The sequence below is a fragment of the Schistocerca nitens genome, chromosome 4 (genome assembly GCF_023898315.1).
Source record: "Schistocerca nitens isolate TAMUIC-IGC-003100 chromosome 4, iqSchNite1.1, whole genome shotgun sequence".
NCBI lineage: Eukaryota > Metazoa > Arthropoda > Insecta > Orthoptera > Acrididae > Schistocerca > Schistocerca nitens.
The window spans coordinates 214,140,984-214,159,129 of record NC_064617.1 but is presented as its reverse complement, the minus strand read 5'-3'; the positions used below and the strand labels follow the sequence as shown (position 1 = coordinate 214,159,129).

Below are 18,146 nucleotides of genomic sequence, written 5' to 3'. Positions count from 1 at the left end.
GGGTAGCTTAACTGTAAGACGACCGCTAGCGACAAGCGGGAATTCTGAGGTCGAATCCAGGTCTAGCACAAATTTTCATTGTCATTATTCCAGTCTACAGCTGATGGTTGTCCATTTTCGCAACTGCAAATACATTTAATGTAATCAGAAAGTTGGTTGGTTTATTAGAGGTGGTACACCGTTGCATTCCTCTGACGTTTGAACTGACTTCCCAAGTCAGTTGTCGGGCGGCCCCTTTAGATTAACGTGGCTGCCGAACTGTGCACCTCGAAATTTTTGCGCTAAAAAACATTGCCAACGGTGCAAGGAGTGAAAACAGACAGATGAAAATCCTGCAATGGACTGGGGACTGAACATGAGATCTGTGGAACTGTAGTATGGAACTTCGCCATTGAGCCACACTATTCTGCAGTAGGCATACAATACGAATCACATTAATTTTAATTCGTGCCCCACTATTTTTTTTTCTAACGTAAAAACTTAATATCCCACACCATTCATCTCTTGCTTCATAAAAGAGGCTGTGTTATTTGCTACTCTTCTCCTGCTATGATATACGAGATAACATAACCTCAAAAGCTCCGTCTGCATTTACAGGTCATTAGAATAGAAGCTTATTTTTGAGATGAAGTTCTTCCTTCTGTTTAAGTTTGCACTTTACCGCTAATTTTCGCTGGAAGGTAAGCTTCACGACCTTCCATAATTAGTGAGCCACTTCTCCAGTTATGTGATACGGTTTTGTTTCTCTTCGGCCAGGACATCAAGAATCCACTATTCCTGTATTGACTGCAATCCTCTCATACACAGTATGTCTTTCAAGCGAAACCACCTCCAGTAACTGGCCGCAGAGAAGAAGACAAACATGGCTATCCCTTCTTCCACAGGAACTGAAATGTAGAACAAATAGAAGATTGGTCTTACTACTACGAAGCACGTTCTCTACTGGGGTGTTTCACGTTTTTTCTGAGCTTTTCGTGGCTTATATTGTCAGAGTTTCTTAATAACTGCAATTTTATGAGAATGCAGGCTTTTCGGCGAATCTCGATAAAATCTTCTCGGGTTGACAGCCGAGTCAGAGCGTCGTTCTCCGTCAACGTTTCAGCAAGTTTCTAACTTGCGATCTTCGCTTGAAGATGGTAAGTGAGAAACTTGCTTAAACGCTGTCGGAGAACGATGCTCTAACTCGGCTGTCAACTACAATTTTGTTATTCATTATTGAAAAACTGCAGTCCTATGTAATTTGATTGTCGTCGTAGAAGACCCAAACAAAGCCTGAAAAAGTTTCTTCCTGCGGTGTTTCGTACTAGGGGACAAAGTCTCCATTTCCTATGAAATGGGCCGAGCAGTTCTAGGCGCTTCAATTGGGAACCGCGTTGCTGCTACGGTTGCAGGTTCGAATCCTGCCTCTGGCATGGATGTGTGTGATGTCCTTAGGTTAGTTAGGTGTCAGCAGTTCTAAGTCTAGGAGACTGATGACCTCAGATGTTAAGTCCCATAGCGCTTAGAGCCATTTGAACCATTGTGGTATTATTAACCAGTTGCCCTCGTCTGGTGTTGTTTGGCAGCCTAGTTCTGGTCTTCCTATTTGACGCCACTTCGGCGACTCGCACTTCGACGAAGATGAGATGAATGTCCGTGTCCTTATTGACGTGTTTCCAACTTCCACACATCCTTTGTACTGTATGCTGTATGGTAATCGTATGCTCTTCAGCAAAACCTATATACACCTTGTTTCCTATCTTCGTTGTTGTGTTTACTAAACTATTTAATTTCACAAATGCTGGAAATAAGTAATACAGGGTGATTCAAAAGAAATACCACAACTTTAAAAATGTGTATTTAATGAAAGAAACATAATATAACCTTCTGTTATACATCATTACAAAGAGTATTTAAAAGTTTTTTTTTCACTCAAAACCAAGTTCAGAGATGTTCAATATGGCCCCCTCCAGACACACGAGCAATATCAACCCGATACTCCAACTCGTTCCACACTCTCTGTAGCATATCAGGCGTAACAGTTTGGATAGCTGCTGTTATTTCTCGTTTCAAATCATCAATGGTGGCTGGGAGAGGTGGCCGAAACACCATATCCTTTACATACCCCCATAAGAAAAAGTCGCAGGGGGTAAGATCAGGGCTTCTTGGAGGCCAGTGATGAAGTGCTCTGTCACGGGCTGCCTGGCGGCCGATCCATCGCCTCGGGTAGTTGACGTTCAGGTTTCATAACTAACCTTTTTCGTAGGACTCTCCATACAGTTGATTGTGGAATTTGCAGCTCACTGCTAGCTCTGCGAGTCGATTTTCCTGGGCTGCGAACAAATGCTTGCTGGATGCGTGCTACATTTTCATCACTCGTTCTCGGCCGTCCAGAACTTTTCCCTTTGCACAAACACCCATTCTCTGTAAACTGTTTATACCAACGTTTAATACACCACCTATCAGGAGGTTTAACACCATACTTCGTTCGAAATGCACGGTGAACAACTGTCGTCGATTCACTTCTGCCGTACTCAATAACACAAAAAGGTTTCTGTTGAGCGGTCGCCATCTTAGCATCAACTGACGCTGACGCCTAGTCAACAGCGCCTCAAGCGAACAAATGTAGAACTAAATGAAACTTTATAGCTCCCTTAATTCGCCGACAGATAGTGCTTAGCTCTGCCTTTTGTCGTTGCAGAGTTTTAAATTCCTAAAGTTGTGGTATTCTTTTTGAATCACCCTGTATAATAGATACAGACTCTGTGACAAAAAAGAGGGCGCACCACAAGGAATTATCGGAATTGGAAGGAACTAGCAGATGTGATGTACATGTAGTGACAAAATTACAATTTTGCGAGGCGCCTTGCCACGGTATGCGCGGCCCCTCCCGCCGGAGATTCGAGTCCTCCCTCGGTCATGGGTGTGTGTGTTGTCCTTAGCGTAAGTTAGTTTAAGGTAGATTAAGTAATATATAAGCCTAAGGACCGATGACGTCAGCAGTTTGGTGCCATAGGAACTTACCACAAATTTTCAAAATTTCCAATTTCAGAAAAATTCGGATGGTTTATTCTAGAGAAAGGGCTTCACAAATTGAACAGTTCAAGGAGGCGTCGGTCCACCTCTGGTCCTTGTGGAAGCAGTTATTCGGCTTTGCATTAATTGACGGAATTGTTGGATGTCCTGCTGAGGGACATAATTCCAAATTCTGTCCAATAGGCGCGTCAGATCGTCAGAATCCCGTGAAGGTTGCAGAGCAATGCTCATAATGCTCCAAACGCTCTGAATTTAGGAGAGATCCCGAGAGCTTGCTGGCCAACGTAGGATTTGAGCTGGCCAAGGTAGGGTTTGACATGCACGAAGAGAAGCAGTGGAAACTCTCTCCGTGTGCGAGCGGGCTTTATCTTCCTGAAATGTCAGCTCAAGGTGGCTTGCCATGAAGGGCGACAAAACGGGATTTAGACTATCGTCGACGTACCGCTGTGATATAAGGCTGTCGCGGATGACAACCAAAGGGGTCCTGCTATGGAAGGGAATGGCACTCTAGACCACAACTCCTGATTATCGGGCCATACGGCGGGTAACAGTCACGTTGGGGTCCCAACGCTGTCTGCAGCGTCTACAGATAGGTCTTCGCTCGTCATCGGGGCTCAGCTCGAAGCGGGGCTCATTACTGGACACAATTCTACTCCGGTCAATGAGATTCCAGGCCGAAGACGTGTCTGGAGACGTCCCGTACAGGTGTGGAACACCAACCTGACTGTCGCCCGGCATAAGGTTCCTGATCGTGAACTCTGCGTTCATCTCAAAAACATGACTGGCAGATTTTACTAATCCAGCCGGAAATCCGAGAAAATGTCTTCAGATCCAAAGGAGGACACATCATTAGTACCAACTTCAGCCTCAACATGCAAATTGATGCACCCTGTGCTCATCATGGCATCTGGAATGACTTGTTCCACATCTGGGATGATGACTCTCCCCAGTACGCACGCAGAATGCACACTGGACTTCTTTCATAGACAGATCCCGAAGATGCCCCATTACGCGCCTAACACTGAAGCTCCCACCCTCTGTCAATGACCGAATCTTGCGGGCTGAGAGGCTTCCTCTGACACAGGACATGCGACTGCATCTATCTTAGGAGCCTTATGAGTCACAGATAGCACCTAAAATGTTTTTCAGACGAACCACAGAAGCTTTTCGATCGCCGCCCTTGAAAGTCTTTCGCTGCCTGCCATTCCCTGAAACGGCCTCCCGCTTCTCCACGAATGTGGGGTTAACCTTAGTGCGGGCAGTAATCTGGACGATCACAGTAGTGAACCGATCAGGGAACACTTGGGACACTCATTGGATCTCCACGTTTGAACTTGCACAGTGGTCCCCATAGGCAACAGCCACAAGTTGTGCGACTTAAGCAACCATTGCCTGGAGTTATGAGCAAAGGGTCAGCAACACAACTCGTATCCAATTACAGCTATCACATTCCCTATCCATACTAAAGTCGGAGGAATTATACACTACAAATTATTAAACTGTGAGACTGAGCCTAGTACGCACATAAATAAGCAATAAGCTTATCAATTAATCTTCTGAGCGCATAGGTAAATCCAAAGTGTCGATTCTTTTAGAAGCTCGTAAAATAGTTCACAAGCGATTGTACTACTCTTCCGTGTTACTGCAGAGGCGGAAGCTGCCAGTCAGCCAAGGTGTCTTACAACTGTAACTAACTGTTCAAACAGTAACAAATGACTGTGGCAGTACAGACGGCGGAAATATACACTACACAGTTATCAAAATGCGAGATTGTGCCTAGTAAACAAACAAATAAGCAATAAACTTAAGAAGTAAATTACTAAGTGCACCTCTACTTCACAAACTTCACTTCACTTCTGTTGTGCTTTTGCAAGGATGGAAGCTGCTGACTGCTCAAATGAATGGGAAAGTAATATGAAGGAAGAATTATAAAAGTCAGACTTCTTGAAAGACAATCAGGGAAATGAGTAAAAAATATTCAGTTCCAAAATGTACATTATTTGATAAACCCAAAACTTCAGTGAAAAACAAAGAAGTTGCTATGAAATCTATTATAAGAAATAATAGTTTTTTTTCCTGAGATCATTCGTTGATGAACAACAGTGTATGATCATGTTAAAAACTTAGATAGCCAACTTATGCCTTTGAGTAAAAATGAGTTCGTAACTCCAGTGCAGTAATTGCAGATCAACTGAAAATAAACTACGGGTGCTGTAAGCATGAAGCGGGGAAAGACTTTTAATACGATTTTATGAGACGACGTGAAGACCTAAGATTGTGAAAAACGGCACGCACGGGTTTGTAGCAAGCAGCACGTTTCAACAAAAAACAAGGTGACAAATTATTGGATAAAGTAGATGAGCTGACGGACAAGCTCAGCTTTTTTGTTACAAAAGCAGCTTTTTACACATTAAGAATTCATGTCTAATACAACCCTGCGAAAGATTTATACGAGCCAAATGCAAACTGTTGCAAAAGTATTTAAAAAATCAATAAATGTATTTTCTTATGACTTCGAGTTTTATAATTCTCCTAGCTGACAAACGTGGCATTGGCCAGGTGTTTATTTTGCCAATTTCCTATTAGAAACGAAAACAAAAAGTGAGCTGTGTTTGCAGTATAATATCGAAAAAATTTCATTTCCATTTGTTCGTAGAAACACCTTGGAAATTATGAAACAGTCGCATAAAGAAATACGTTTAACATACAAATGCATAAGTACAGCTGCTTCGCGTGCAAACAACTCGATTTTTTAAACCTCCCTTTGGCAACACCCATTCACAGTCTATAGATGGTTATTGTTTTCATCTATAGCAGACGACAGTAGCAAAGGCCGATGTGTCTTTGATTGTGAAATGTGTGGAGGTTACGCTGTGAAGCGAATTATGCGCAATAATGTTTGTTGACTCCGAAGGAAACACTCTTAAGTTTGTGAATGATTACAGACAAAGAAGATTGTCGTCTGAAGTGTCCCTTCTAAAGATTATTTGAATAAAAATTGCTCTGTTCGTCAAGTATTATATAAAAGGTCTCCGACCATATTTTTGTAAATAATAAGATACCATAAGATAATAAGTAGAACGACTGAGAAGAAATTTATGAAAACTGTGGACGAATATCCATGTTATGGTGACTTTAAAAGAACAACAGGGGAGCCTGACATTTAAACAAAAGAAGTGGTAGGGTGTGTTTAGCTACTCAAAACACTATTAAAAACTGCAATGAAGCACACTGATGAGGCAAAAAACACAAGATTGAATAATACAACCTCCTTTCTAGTTGATTCTGGTGTCAATGAAATTCCCAAATTTGTCGAGTGTTAGTATATTAATTTACATATCATCTTTATGATTAATATTATGTAAAGAAAATACAACTGACGCACTGAAAGTTAATTAACCTTCACGTAACGACTGAAAACCTCCGTTCAATATTTCTCAGTTTCAGGAATAATCACTGAAATTCTTTGTTTTGGAATGAGGAATAAATAGATCAAACTGGCATATAAGACGTCAGTTACTAAGTAACGAAATTTTATTGCCAACATCATCGCTGCAGTTTCCCTAGCAGAAAATCTAAAACCTTGCTGTGACTTCCTTTGAAATAAACAGACGAAACGTTGTCATCACTTCTTATATCTCGTACCTCTGTTATTTAACTACTTCTTTAACTAGAGTCGCTTTTGTATTTTCTTTTTTTTTCTCGCCTTTTCATCACAATAGACGCAAAAGAAGCCCCTAAACAAAGAAGGGAATTCATAGCATACTGCTTGCACACTGAGGTAACGTGTGGACACGACGACAATCATGCGTACATGCGTCCTTTCCACAAATTTTTGTGCATGCCCTTTTATTTTCGTGCGTCTGTGATTGCGCGCGACGAAAGAGGCATTGTGTGGACATACCTCGGTTCTCAGCGTCCTGTGCTTAGTGTCAGGGTAGTTACGAAGTCATCCTCTGTCCGTCCCCATCACCGCCGCCGCATCGACATGTGACTGTCTTTTATAGGGTGAGCCCGTTTTGTCATTATTCGTTCTTGTGCCATACTCCGTCATTTAGACCCTCGTTAGTCCCTTCATAAAGTGATCCCTGTGGAGTGACTGGTTGCAGTGGAACATTGTGTAGTGCATCGCGTTTCTGTATATATATATATATATATATATATATATATATATATATGTGTGTGTGTGTGTGTGTGTGTGTGTGTGTGTGTGTGTTTGTAGTAGTAATGTTTCATTTGATTTCACTGCACCCTTTGCCTACAGATAGGTGCTAATTTAAATGTACTGAACACTGTTCTAGTAGCCTAACGATGTACTCATCGCTAAACTGCGTAATAAACTCAATTTACTTGTTTTTAATCGATAATTATAGCTTCTTATTATGTTTCGTAACGGTTTCATGAAGGAGACCTTTCTCTGTTTGTAGTATACGGCAGTTACGAAATTCTTTATCAGCAAAATTACAGGTCACGATTATCTCCCAATAGTAGTCAAGGAAGTTCATATTGCCTGTACAAAGGAATAAATTATTTAATTATCCTCCTTCCGTATGAATTAATTTCATAAGCGCGGAACCCTGAAAGATAATACAAGGGCTGGACAAAAATATGGGAATACAGTGAGAAATGCATGTTTGAACATAAACGCAGATGCTACACAAGCCTGCAGGTTGCGCTGTTGTATTTGACCGCGGATGACACCTGTGCAGCGTTTTCAGTACCCCAACTGTAAGTCAGAGAAGTGGTCAGTGTAGTTGTGAATGTATTACGTCGGAACTAAGTAGTGTCGAAAGTGTGCAATTTGCCTGTAGTCGAATGGTGGGTGATCCTGTAACCAAGGTATCCAAGTGTTGGTTGTTTCATGAGGGACCGCATCGAAGATTTATACCGCATGCAGGGAAAGCGGAGAAACATCATCCACCAAATAAGAAAGCGGACGAGTGTATGTGTTGAATGATCATGACAGACGTATACTGAAGGGGATTGTGCCGAAAACCGTGCGGTTCTAGGCGCTACAGTCTGGAACCGAGCGACCGCTGCGGTCGCAGGTTCGAATCCTGCCTCGGGCTTGGATGTGTGTGATGTCCTTAGGTTAGTTAGGTTTAATTAGTTCTACGTTCTAGGGGACTGATGACCTCAGAAGTTAATTCGCATAGTGCTCAGAGCCATTTGAACCATTTGATTGTGCCGAGAAATAAGAGGACGACACCTGGAAAAGTCACTGCAGAAGTGAATGTCCCACTCGCGAGCCCTTTCGGCACCAAAACAACACGAAGGCAGCTCTGTAAATAATACATCAGTGGTGGAAATGCCCGTAACAGGGAAACGTCGTGCCGAAGCCGTAAAATCTGGACTGTGGAGCAATGGATGAAAGTCTTTTGTCTAACGAGACTTTTTTTTTTCACACTGTAGCTCATGTCTGTACGAACTTACGTCTGGTGTACACCGTCCCAATCCTCGATGCAAACTACTTTCTGCCAAGAGTGAAACATACCAGAGCTCTGGTGATGAAAAAAAAAATGGCTGTGAGCACTATGGGACTTTACATCTCAGATCATCAGTCGCCTAGAACTTAGAACTACTTAAACCTAACTAACCTAAGGAGATCACACACATCCATGCCCGAGGCAGGATTCTAACCTGCGACCGTAGCGGTCGTGGGGTTCAAGACTGAAGCGCCTAGAACCGCTCGGCCACACCGGCCGGCCTCTGGTGATGATTTGATCAGCGTATTCCATGGGCCCCATCGTTACCCTGGAAGGTCGCATTACTGCCAAAGGTTATATTGCAATTCTGGCTGCTCTTGTCCATGCCATGTATAGTGTTCGTCCTCCAATGATGACGCTGTGCTCTACTGGGGACAGCCGGCTCCGGTGGCCGAGCGGTTCTAGGCGCTTCAGTCCGGAACCACGCGGCTGCTACGGTCGCAGGTTCGAATTCTGCCTCGGGCATGGATGTGTGTGATGTCCTTAGGTTGGCTCTGAGCACTATGGGACTTAACAGCTATGGTCATCAGTCCCCTAGAACTTAGAACTACTTAAACCTAACTAACCTAAGGACATCACACAACACCCAGTCATCACGAGGCAGAGAAAATCCCTGACCCCGCCGGGAATCGAACCCGGGAACCCGGGCGCGGGAAGCGAGAACGCTACCGCACGACCACGAGCTGCGGACTGTCCTTAGGTTACTTAGGTTTAAGTAGTTCTAAGTCTAGGGGACTGATGACCTCTGATGTTAAGTCCCATAGTGCTCAGAACCATTTGAACCATTTTTGAATCTACTGGGGACATTTTCAATTATGTGTCTGAATGTCTGCAGAGGAATATCAGTCCCTGCTCCCTCAAGAGCCGAAACCAGAGAAGGTAACGATGTTGGATTCTGTTGGTTTGGTGCAATGTCGACGTTCTAGCGCATAGCAGATTTGTTCCACTGGATTCAGGCCGGAACCCCTTGCAGGCTACAGGGCCACTGTCCACATAGCTCGCATCGTCTAGAATGACTTTCCGAGCGCCATGGTGAATTATCGCAGCTCCGCTGGCCACCACTGTCATCAGATCTCAATATTATTGAGCCTTCACAGTCCGCTTTGGAGAGAAGGCTGTGTGATCGCCTCCTTCACCATTACCTGAACTTGCCACTATTTTGAGGTAGAATGGTATGAGACTACCTTGAAGACCATACAGGAGCTGTATTTATCCATTCCAAAACTACTGGAAACTGTTTTGAACGCCAGATGGTTTCCTACACCGTATTAGACGTGGTAATGTGCTGTGAGTTTGGTGTTTCCGTGTTTTTGCCCATTCCCTGTATTTCTCCACCAGTTATCAATACCCAATCGACTCCTCAGCCGCTCCAACCGCAGTGCCCTTCCCCTATACTCCACTGGAAGGACAGGAATTCCATTTTCCATTGATTACATTAATAAACGTTTGGTGTGCTGACGCTGAACGTGGCTACTGCCTGCAGGTCAGCGGCGGATGTCCCTGCAGCGCAGCGTGTCGGTGGCGGAGGAGGAGCAGCGGCCGAAGCCGCCCAAGCCGTGGTGGGCCTCCGCCTCCGTGGAGAGCGTCCACCTGGGCAGCAGCGTCCGCATCTTCGACGAGAAGCCCTACCAGCGGCTCCCCACGGCAGAGCCAGCAGCAGCCCGCGAGAACCACCTCGACAGCAGCAAGGATACTGCAGCTACTGCCAATGGCATTGCCGCTGGTCCACCCCCACCGTAAGTGGTCGCAGCTCGCAAGTCCACCTGCTCGGAGGATTTTAATGCTTTCTGTGCCTGTGCTTTCTTCAGTGAACTACAGACGACCAAGCTGCGTCAGATTGAGGTCTACCTGTAGTTCAGTTTAAGTAATATTAACAATGTACAATCCCAAATCCACAGCTCCCATGGATATACGTACACTTTTTTATCAAAATTATTTGGACGCTATAAGTGGATATCAACATGGGGTGTGTCCACCCTTCAACTCTGCTGGAGACATTTTCAGTTAGGTGTCTGAATGTCTGCAGAGGGATGGCAGTCCATGCTTCCTCAAGAGCCGAAACCAGAGAAGGATGCTCGGGTCTCGTGCGAAGTCGACATTCTAACTCATATCAAATGTGTTCCATGGGGTTCAGGTCGGGACTCTATGCAGGCGAGTCCATTACAGGAATGTTACTGTCGACAAATCGTTGCCTAATAGAGGCTGCTTTACGGCAGGTGCATTACTTCCGAACTGTTCCTCAACTGCATGCAATAAAAGCTATTTAAAATGTGCCTATATCTTTCCTCATTCAGCATTTTCTTAAGCGCAATAAGAGGACCATAGCCTAACACCAAAAACCTCCACATTCCCTAACACCACCACCTTCATACTTCACTGTTGGCAGTATACATGACGGCAGGTAACGTTGTGCAGGCACTGGCCGGTCCCAAACCCTTCCATCGGATTGCCACGGGATATAAAGTGGTTCATCACTCCAAATCATTCGTTTTCAGTCATTCAGTGTCCAGTGTCGATGCTCTTTACACCATCTCAAGTGTCGCTTCGCAGAGGCTACAGAAATGTATGGCTTGTAAAGAACTGTTCAACTATCGTACTCCATTCTTTTCACCCCTTTCAGATCAGAATTTTCTCTGGACGACGGAAAGTTTCTTGTGCTCTAATGCTCTTAGGTAATTATTAACGATTTTAGATGCAACGTTTGTACAAATATCATGTACCCAGTTTGAAGATACGTTTGGTGTACTTGGCTTATTTTTAGTGCCTAAAATAATTGATTACGAAACATTCACTATTATAGTAAATAAAATGATCATTCAATAACTATCATGCAAAGTAAAAATGATAATATTCAATCATACAGCGGAATATAACCAACCACTTTCGCATATTCTGATGATCAAAAGCCGCTGTGCAATGCTACATTCACTTATTGATATTTTGATATTGCTTGCCCAACAGGTGGCAGCACGTTTTAGGCATGTTGACAAAACTGAAGATTCACAAACATGCACATGAGGTTTCCAACAAGGAAAAAAAAAATATTTCCGTTGGAGCTAAGACACAGTAAAATTAATGTACACAACTGCAGCCAGAGGTGTGAAAGGGTTAACTCCCTATTCACAGTTGTGTTTTTAGGAGGACTGCTGGTACCACTTTCCAACTAGAATATACACTGAAACGCCAGAGAAACTGGTATAGGCATGAATGTTCAAATACAGAGATACGTAAATTTGCAGATTACGGTCTGCGGTCGGCCACGCCTATATAAGAAGACAAGTCTCCGCCGCAGTTGTTATATCAGTTACTGTTGCTGCAGTGGCTGCTTATCAAGATTTAAGTGAGTCTGAACGTGGCGTTATAGTCGGCACACGAGCGATGCGACACAGCATATCCGAGGCAGCGAAGAAGTGGGGATTTTTCCTGTACGACCATTTCACGGGTGTACCGTGAATATCAGGAATCCGGTAAAACATCAAATCTCTGACATTCCTGTGGCCGAAAAAAGGCTCCTGCGAGAACGAGACCAACAACGACTGAAGAGAATCGTTCAACGTGACAGAAGTGCAACCCTTCCGCAAACTGCTGCACATTTCAATGCTGGGCCATCAACAAGTCTCAGCGTGCGAACCATTCAACGAAACATCGTCGATATGGGCTTTTGGAGTCGAAGGTCCACTCGTGTACCCTCGATGACTGCACAACACGAAGCTTTACGCTTCACATGGGCCCATCAGCACTGACATTGGACTGTTTTGGTGACTGTAAACATGTTGCGTGGTCGGACGAGTCTCTCTTCAAACTGTATCGAGCAGATGGACGTGTACAGGTATGGAGGCAACCTCATGAACCCATGGACCCTGCATGTAAGCAGGGGACTGTTCAAGCTAGTGGACGTTCTGTAATGGTGGGATGCAGTTTGAGTGATATGAGACCCCTAATACGTCTAGATACGACTCGGACAGGTGACACGTACGTAAGCATCTTGTCTGATCACCTGCGTCCATTCGTGTCCATTGTGCATTCCGACGGACTCGGGAAATTCCAGCAGGACAATGCGACACCCCACACGTCCAGAATTGCTACAGAGTGGTTCCAGGAACATACTTCTGAGTTCGAACACTCCAGGTGGTCTCTTTTCCCTCGTTTTTTTGCCAGTGGAACAGGAAAGGAAATGACTAGTACTGCTACAAGATATCCTCCGCCAGGCACCTTATCATAGCTTGCGGAGTATGTTTGTAGATGTGGACGAAGACACGAACTGACACTCTTATTTAATGATGCGTAAGCAGCGGGAATTTCAAATCACATCACATTCAATTAATATGATACCTATGATCTAAATAGCAAATTAGTTTTCTAACAAAAATATAGCTTAATGTGTGTAATCCATCTACAACGAGTTACGAACTCTTATAAAAATACGTCATTGTGTACGATATGTTTACTGAAATCGTTTGTTTCAAAACATCATAATGACATACTCAACTTGTCGAACATCATCTGTACAAGCGAATACAAAAAGCATCTTCCTCTAATGGCAATTTCGTATAGTTTGTAGTATTCTGATTGTCTTTTAATTTCAAGATACATAGAATTCATGTTTATAAGCTCAGACGAACCTTGATAAAAAAATCCTGATGACTGCTGTTGCAAAGACCTCCATGTTCATGTAACATACATACTCGCGTTTGTATTTGTGTTCTGCATACACAGGAAGGTTGAAACGTCCCCTTTTGAACAATTATACATGACTGCTTAAACTGACACAATATTTTTAGCGCAACGCAATCTGACTCTCAATAATCCCTACAAAAGAATGGCCCTGACTAACATTAACCTATACCTTTCACAAATCACTTACCTCACAAAAATCTTCGTTACTCGAACTACTGCAATACAGCGGGCGCCACTACTGCCAGCTAAATAAAAGATTCAAACTACGGAAGGCACTAACTACTGACAGGCATAGTTAGCAAATGAAAGATTTTAATAGAGAACAAACAATGTATTTACCTTAATAGTGTTGAAAACTCATAATATACATAGCAGGTCATGACATCCAGTCTTACAAATTTCAAAACTCCGCCATCTCTCTCCCCACATCCACCACTGCTGGCGGCTCACCTCCAACTGCGCAACGCTACGCGCTGTTCACATCCAGCTGCCGCTGCCCAACACTACAATGGCAGACAACAATGCAAACTAGCCACAGACTGCACACAGCATAGCCAGTGATTTTCATACAGGGCGCTACGTAACGTTGCCAATAAGAAAACATAAACAGCCTACTTACAAGGTGCAACCGATAAATCCGTGTGTTGGTTGCCAAGGATCGGCAGAGATCAGATACTGGTTGGTAGCTCAAATTCTGGCTGCCGAATTTCGCAGTTTTTTGAAGGTTTTGCTGAAAGGGGCAGAAATATTCATTTTTCTCGCCTTTTGACTAAATAGACAGTTATATGCTGATTGTAAGGAAACGACGTGAACCGTTGGAGGAAACCTCTGTATTGTTGAGAACTGTACCACGCCGCGATTTGTGTTGTTTACCTAGATGACATGCTCAAAATCACCGTACAATTAAAGATATTATCAAACGATAACAACAGGGGTATAACTGGGCTGCGCCGTCCGGAACAATTCCTCTAGCGCTCGAAGGAGAGAAAGAAAAGAAATAAGGATAAATTAAGGTGGGAAGCAAAATGAAAAACTTTGTAAAATCGATCAGACAGAACACGTCTTTCCTACATTAAAATAAACAAGGATTGCTTTGGAGATCATTCAGAGGTTAAGAAATAAAAAACAGTCAATCTCCAACATCTGTTAATTTAATATATTCACTGAAAGGGCGAAGATGTTAATAAGAGTTTTGACCAACGTTATGACGGAACATTCATCATGAGTAGCCTATACAAGGTGCACACACATTAAAGTGACCACCGTTTACGTTTGGCGTCAACGTGCAATAACCACTCACAGACGGAAGGTATCAGCACAAGCAGTAGAGGGTATGTAAAGCATGTCGGAGGACGCAGTAACGGTGCGATTTATTTGACGTACGAAAGGGCATGTTCATTGGTTTTCGGGTCAACAGCAGAAGTATTTCCGAAATACCTAAGTTTGTAAACTGTTCGGGTGTCGCAGTGGTGAAAGCATACCACACATGGCAAAACGGCGCTATTCAAAACTGGCACCGAGGCCAGTGATGACAGGGATGAACGACGGCTGTAGAGATGTGCACGGGTAAATAGACGTGCACCTGTTGAACAACTGAAGGCCAAGATCCACCAAGGGGTTGCCAATAGTGTCTTCTCAACGAGCGCTCAGCGAACGTTGCTGCGTATGGGCCTCCGCAACAGTTGCCCGCTCCATGCACCCATGCCGACTGCTGTTCATCGGCGATAAACGCTGGAATTTGCACGCCAGTCCCGCAATTGGACGTCCACTGAATGGCGACAGATGGCCTTTTCAGATGAACCACATTTTATGATCAATAGGACAAATGGTCATTGGCGTGCACATCTACATCTACATCTACATGGATACTCTGCAAATAACATTTAAGTGCCTGGCAGAGGGTTCATCGAACTACCTTCACAATTCTCTATTATTCCAATCTCGTATAGCGCGCGGTAAAAATGAACACCTATATCTTTCCGTACGAGCTCTCATATCCCTTATTTTATCGTGGTGATCGTTCCTCCCTATGTAGGTCGGTGTCAACAAAATGTTTTCGCATTCGGAGTTGGCAACTGGAAATCGTGAGAAGATTCCGTCGCAACGACGCCTTTCTTTTAACGATTTCCAGCCCAAAGCCCGTATCATTTCTGCGACAACCTCTCCCATATTTCGCGATAGTACAAAACGACGTGCTGCCTTTCTTCGAACTTTTTCGACGTGCTCTGTCAGTCCTATCTTGTAAGGGTCCCACACCGCGCAGCAGTATTCTAAAAGAGGACGGAAAAGCGTAGTCTCCTTAGTAGGTCTGTTACAGTTCCTAAGTGTCCTGCCAATAAAACGGAGTCTTTGGTTAGCCTTCCCCACAACATTTTCTACGTATTCCTTCCAATTTAAGTTGTTTGCAATTGTAATACCTAGGTATTTAGTAGAATTTACGGCTTTTAGATTAGACTGATTTATCGTGTAACCGAATTTTAACGAATTCCTTTTAGCACTCACGTGGATGACCTCACACTTTTCGTTATTTAGGGTCAATTGCCAATTTTCGCACCAGTCAGATATTTTTTCTAAATCGTTTTGCAGTTTGTTTTGATCTTCTGATGACTTTATTAGTCGATAAAAGACAGCGTCATCTGCAAATAACCGAAGACAGCTGCTCAGATTGTCTCCCAAATCGTTTATATAAGGAATAGCAACTGTCCTATAACACTACCTTGACGAACGCCAGAAATCACTTCTGCTTTACTCGATGACTTTCCGTCATATACTACGAACTGTGACCTCTCTGACAGGAAATCACAAAAGCAGTCACATAACTGAGACGATATTCCATAAGCACGTAATTTCACTACCAGCCGCTTGTGTGGTACAGTGTCAAAAGCCATCCGGAAATCCAGAAATACGGAATCGATCTGAAATCCCTTGTCAATAGCATTCAACACTTCATGTCAATAAAGAGCTAGTTGTGTTTCACAGGAACGATGTTTTGGCTAAATGGTTCAAATGGTTCTGAGCACTATGGGTTTAAAATCTGTGGTCATCAGTCCCCTAGAACTTAGAACTACTTAAACCTAACTAACCTAAGGACATCGCACACATCCATGCCCGAGGAACGATGTTTTCTAAACCCATGTTGACTGTGTGTCAATAGGCAGTTTTCTTCGAGGTAATTCATAATGTTCCAACACAATATATGTTCTAAAACCCTGCTTCATATCGCCGTTAACGATACGGTGTGAAACGTCCGAAATTACCACCCAGCATCCAGAAGAGAGATTTTGGTCTGAGGAATGTTTTCGTGACATTCTCTGGATGGTTTCGTCATTCTGAAGGTAGACAGGATCAACACAAGTATGCACCTATCCCAGGGGACCATGTCCACATCTACATGCAGTTTGTTTCTACTGGGCATGGTGGCATCTACCAGCAGGACAACGCAACATACCACACAACTTGCAGTGTACATGCGTGGTTCGAAGAGCGCCAGGACGAGTTAACTGTACTCTCCTGGCCACCAGACTCTCCGGATTTAAACTCAATCGAGAATCTGTGGGACCATCTCGATCGGGCTGCTCGCGTCATAGATACTCAGCCCAGTAACCTACTGTAGTGCAGCTGGCCACGGCGCTGGAGTCGGCATGGCTCCACATGCTTGTCAGTACATTCCAGAACCTCACTGATTGTCCTCCGGCACGTCTCACACTGCAGAAGGTGGTCAGGGGGTGGGGGCCGATTTGGGGAGGAGACAAAACTGCAAGGTCATCGGTGTCATCAGGTTATGGAAGGATGGGGAAGGAAGTCGGCCGTACCCTTTCAAAGGAATCATCCTGGCATTTGCCATGCGATTTAGGGAAATCACGGAAAACCTAAATCAGGATGACCGGACGTGGGATTGGACCGTCGTCCTCCCGAATGTAAGTCCAGTGTGCTGTTCACTGCGCCACCACTCTCGGTGAAGGTGGTGGTTCAGGATTCTGACTGTTGGTTAAATTAATGTGACTGGACAGTGTATAATGATCTGGTGACTGGACAGTGTACAGTGGTTTGGATAAAAGAATAAATCCAAAATTTGCATCTAGCTCTTAGAGGCACTGCATAAGCTAAGAGGATAATCAAAAAGCAGCCCTGTATTTTGAAACAATTGAGAACGTCTACAATTTTTTTGATCTCAGCATGCTTCAGTGGTGAGAAACGAATTTTGGGTGACCTTTTGTTCGATTCAGAATGAGGTGGACATGAAAAAGGCCTATTGGAGAAGGGGGGGGGGGGCGACTTATTTTAGACACTCGCCATGCGGCCCCGAAGCCTGAAGCTGCGCCACTCTTTTTGGGTAATAGTATGATGGCAGTACTGATGGCCGCCATATTGGAGTGCATCAGATACAAATTTTTGTTGGGGCTCGATGTTGTGTGATGTTTTTATTTGGTATTCAAACCTCAATATGATCTCAGGCAGCAACAAAGACATACGCCTATAATTCTGTGTGAAACTACATCAGCTAAGATACGTATATCTTCAGGTTTGTGGATTTGGATACCTACTGAGGTGAGCTCGGTTAAATTCCAGAAAATGAACAAAGGCAAATTTGCTGTAACATGACAATAAATAGTCTAGATGTAGGGTACCGGATATCGAAATGTAGGGTGAGCATAAAGTCTTGCTTTGATTATAAGAATGTATTTCTAAGGTTCTGTGTTAGGTACAGTTATGCGATTTGTTACAGGTGGCAGCTTTACTCATAATGACTTTTATGAACATGCTTTAACATGTGTTCTGTTTGTTGTCTGCAGAGCGTCTAACCGATACGCAATTTCTCTCCGTGACTTAGTTAAGAAGTCTTGAGTCATCGTCTCTACAGCATCTCATATCCGTGCTGTAAGAATTTGCACTTCAGAAACTAGTAAACTGAACACCTTACCCTTACCGGCAACATAAACCCTTAAAGAAGTCAAGAGGGATTATTTT

General features: G+C 43.7%; 1 protein-coding gene across 4 annotated transcripts in view; it reads left to right on the top strand.

Moving 5' to 3' along the window:
• The window catches only part of LOC126251895 (uncharacterized), a 247,780-nt gene that overhangs the window by 205,884 nt on the left and 23,750 nt on the right, over positions 1 to 18,146 (top strand). For all 4 annotated transcript variants that reach the window (XM_049952609.1, XM_049952610.1, XM_049952608.1 and 1 more), the window contains one exon: positions 9,985 to 10,237. In XM_049952609.1, coding sequence (XP_049808566.1) covers positions 9,985 to 10,237 — 253 coding nt within the window. The remainder of the gene's footprint in view (positions 1 to 9,984; positions 10,238 to 18,146) is intronic.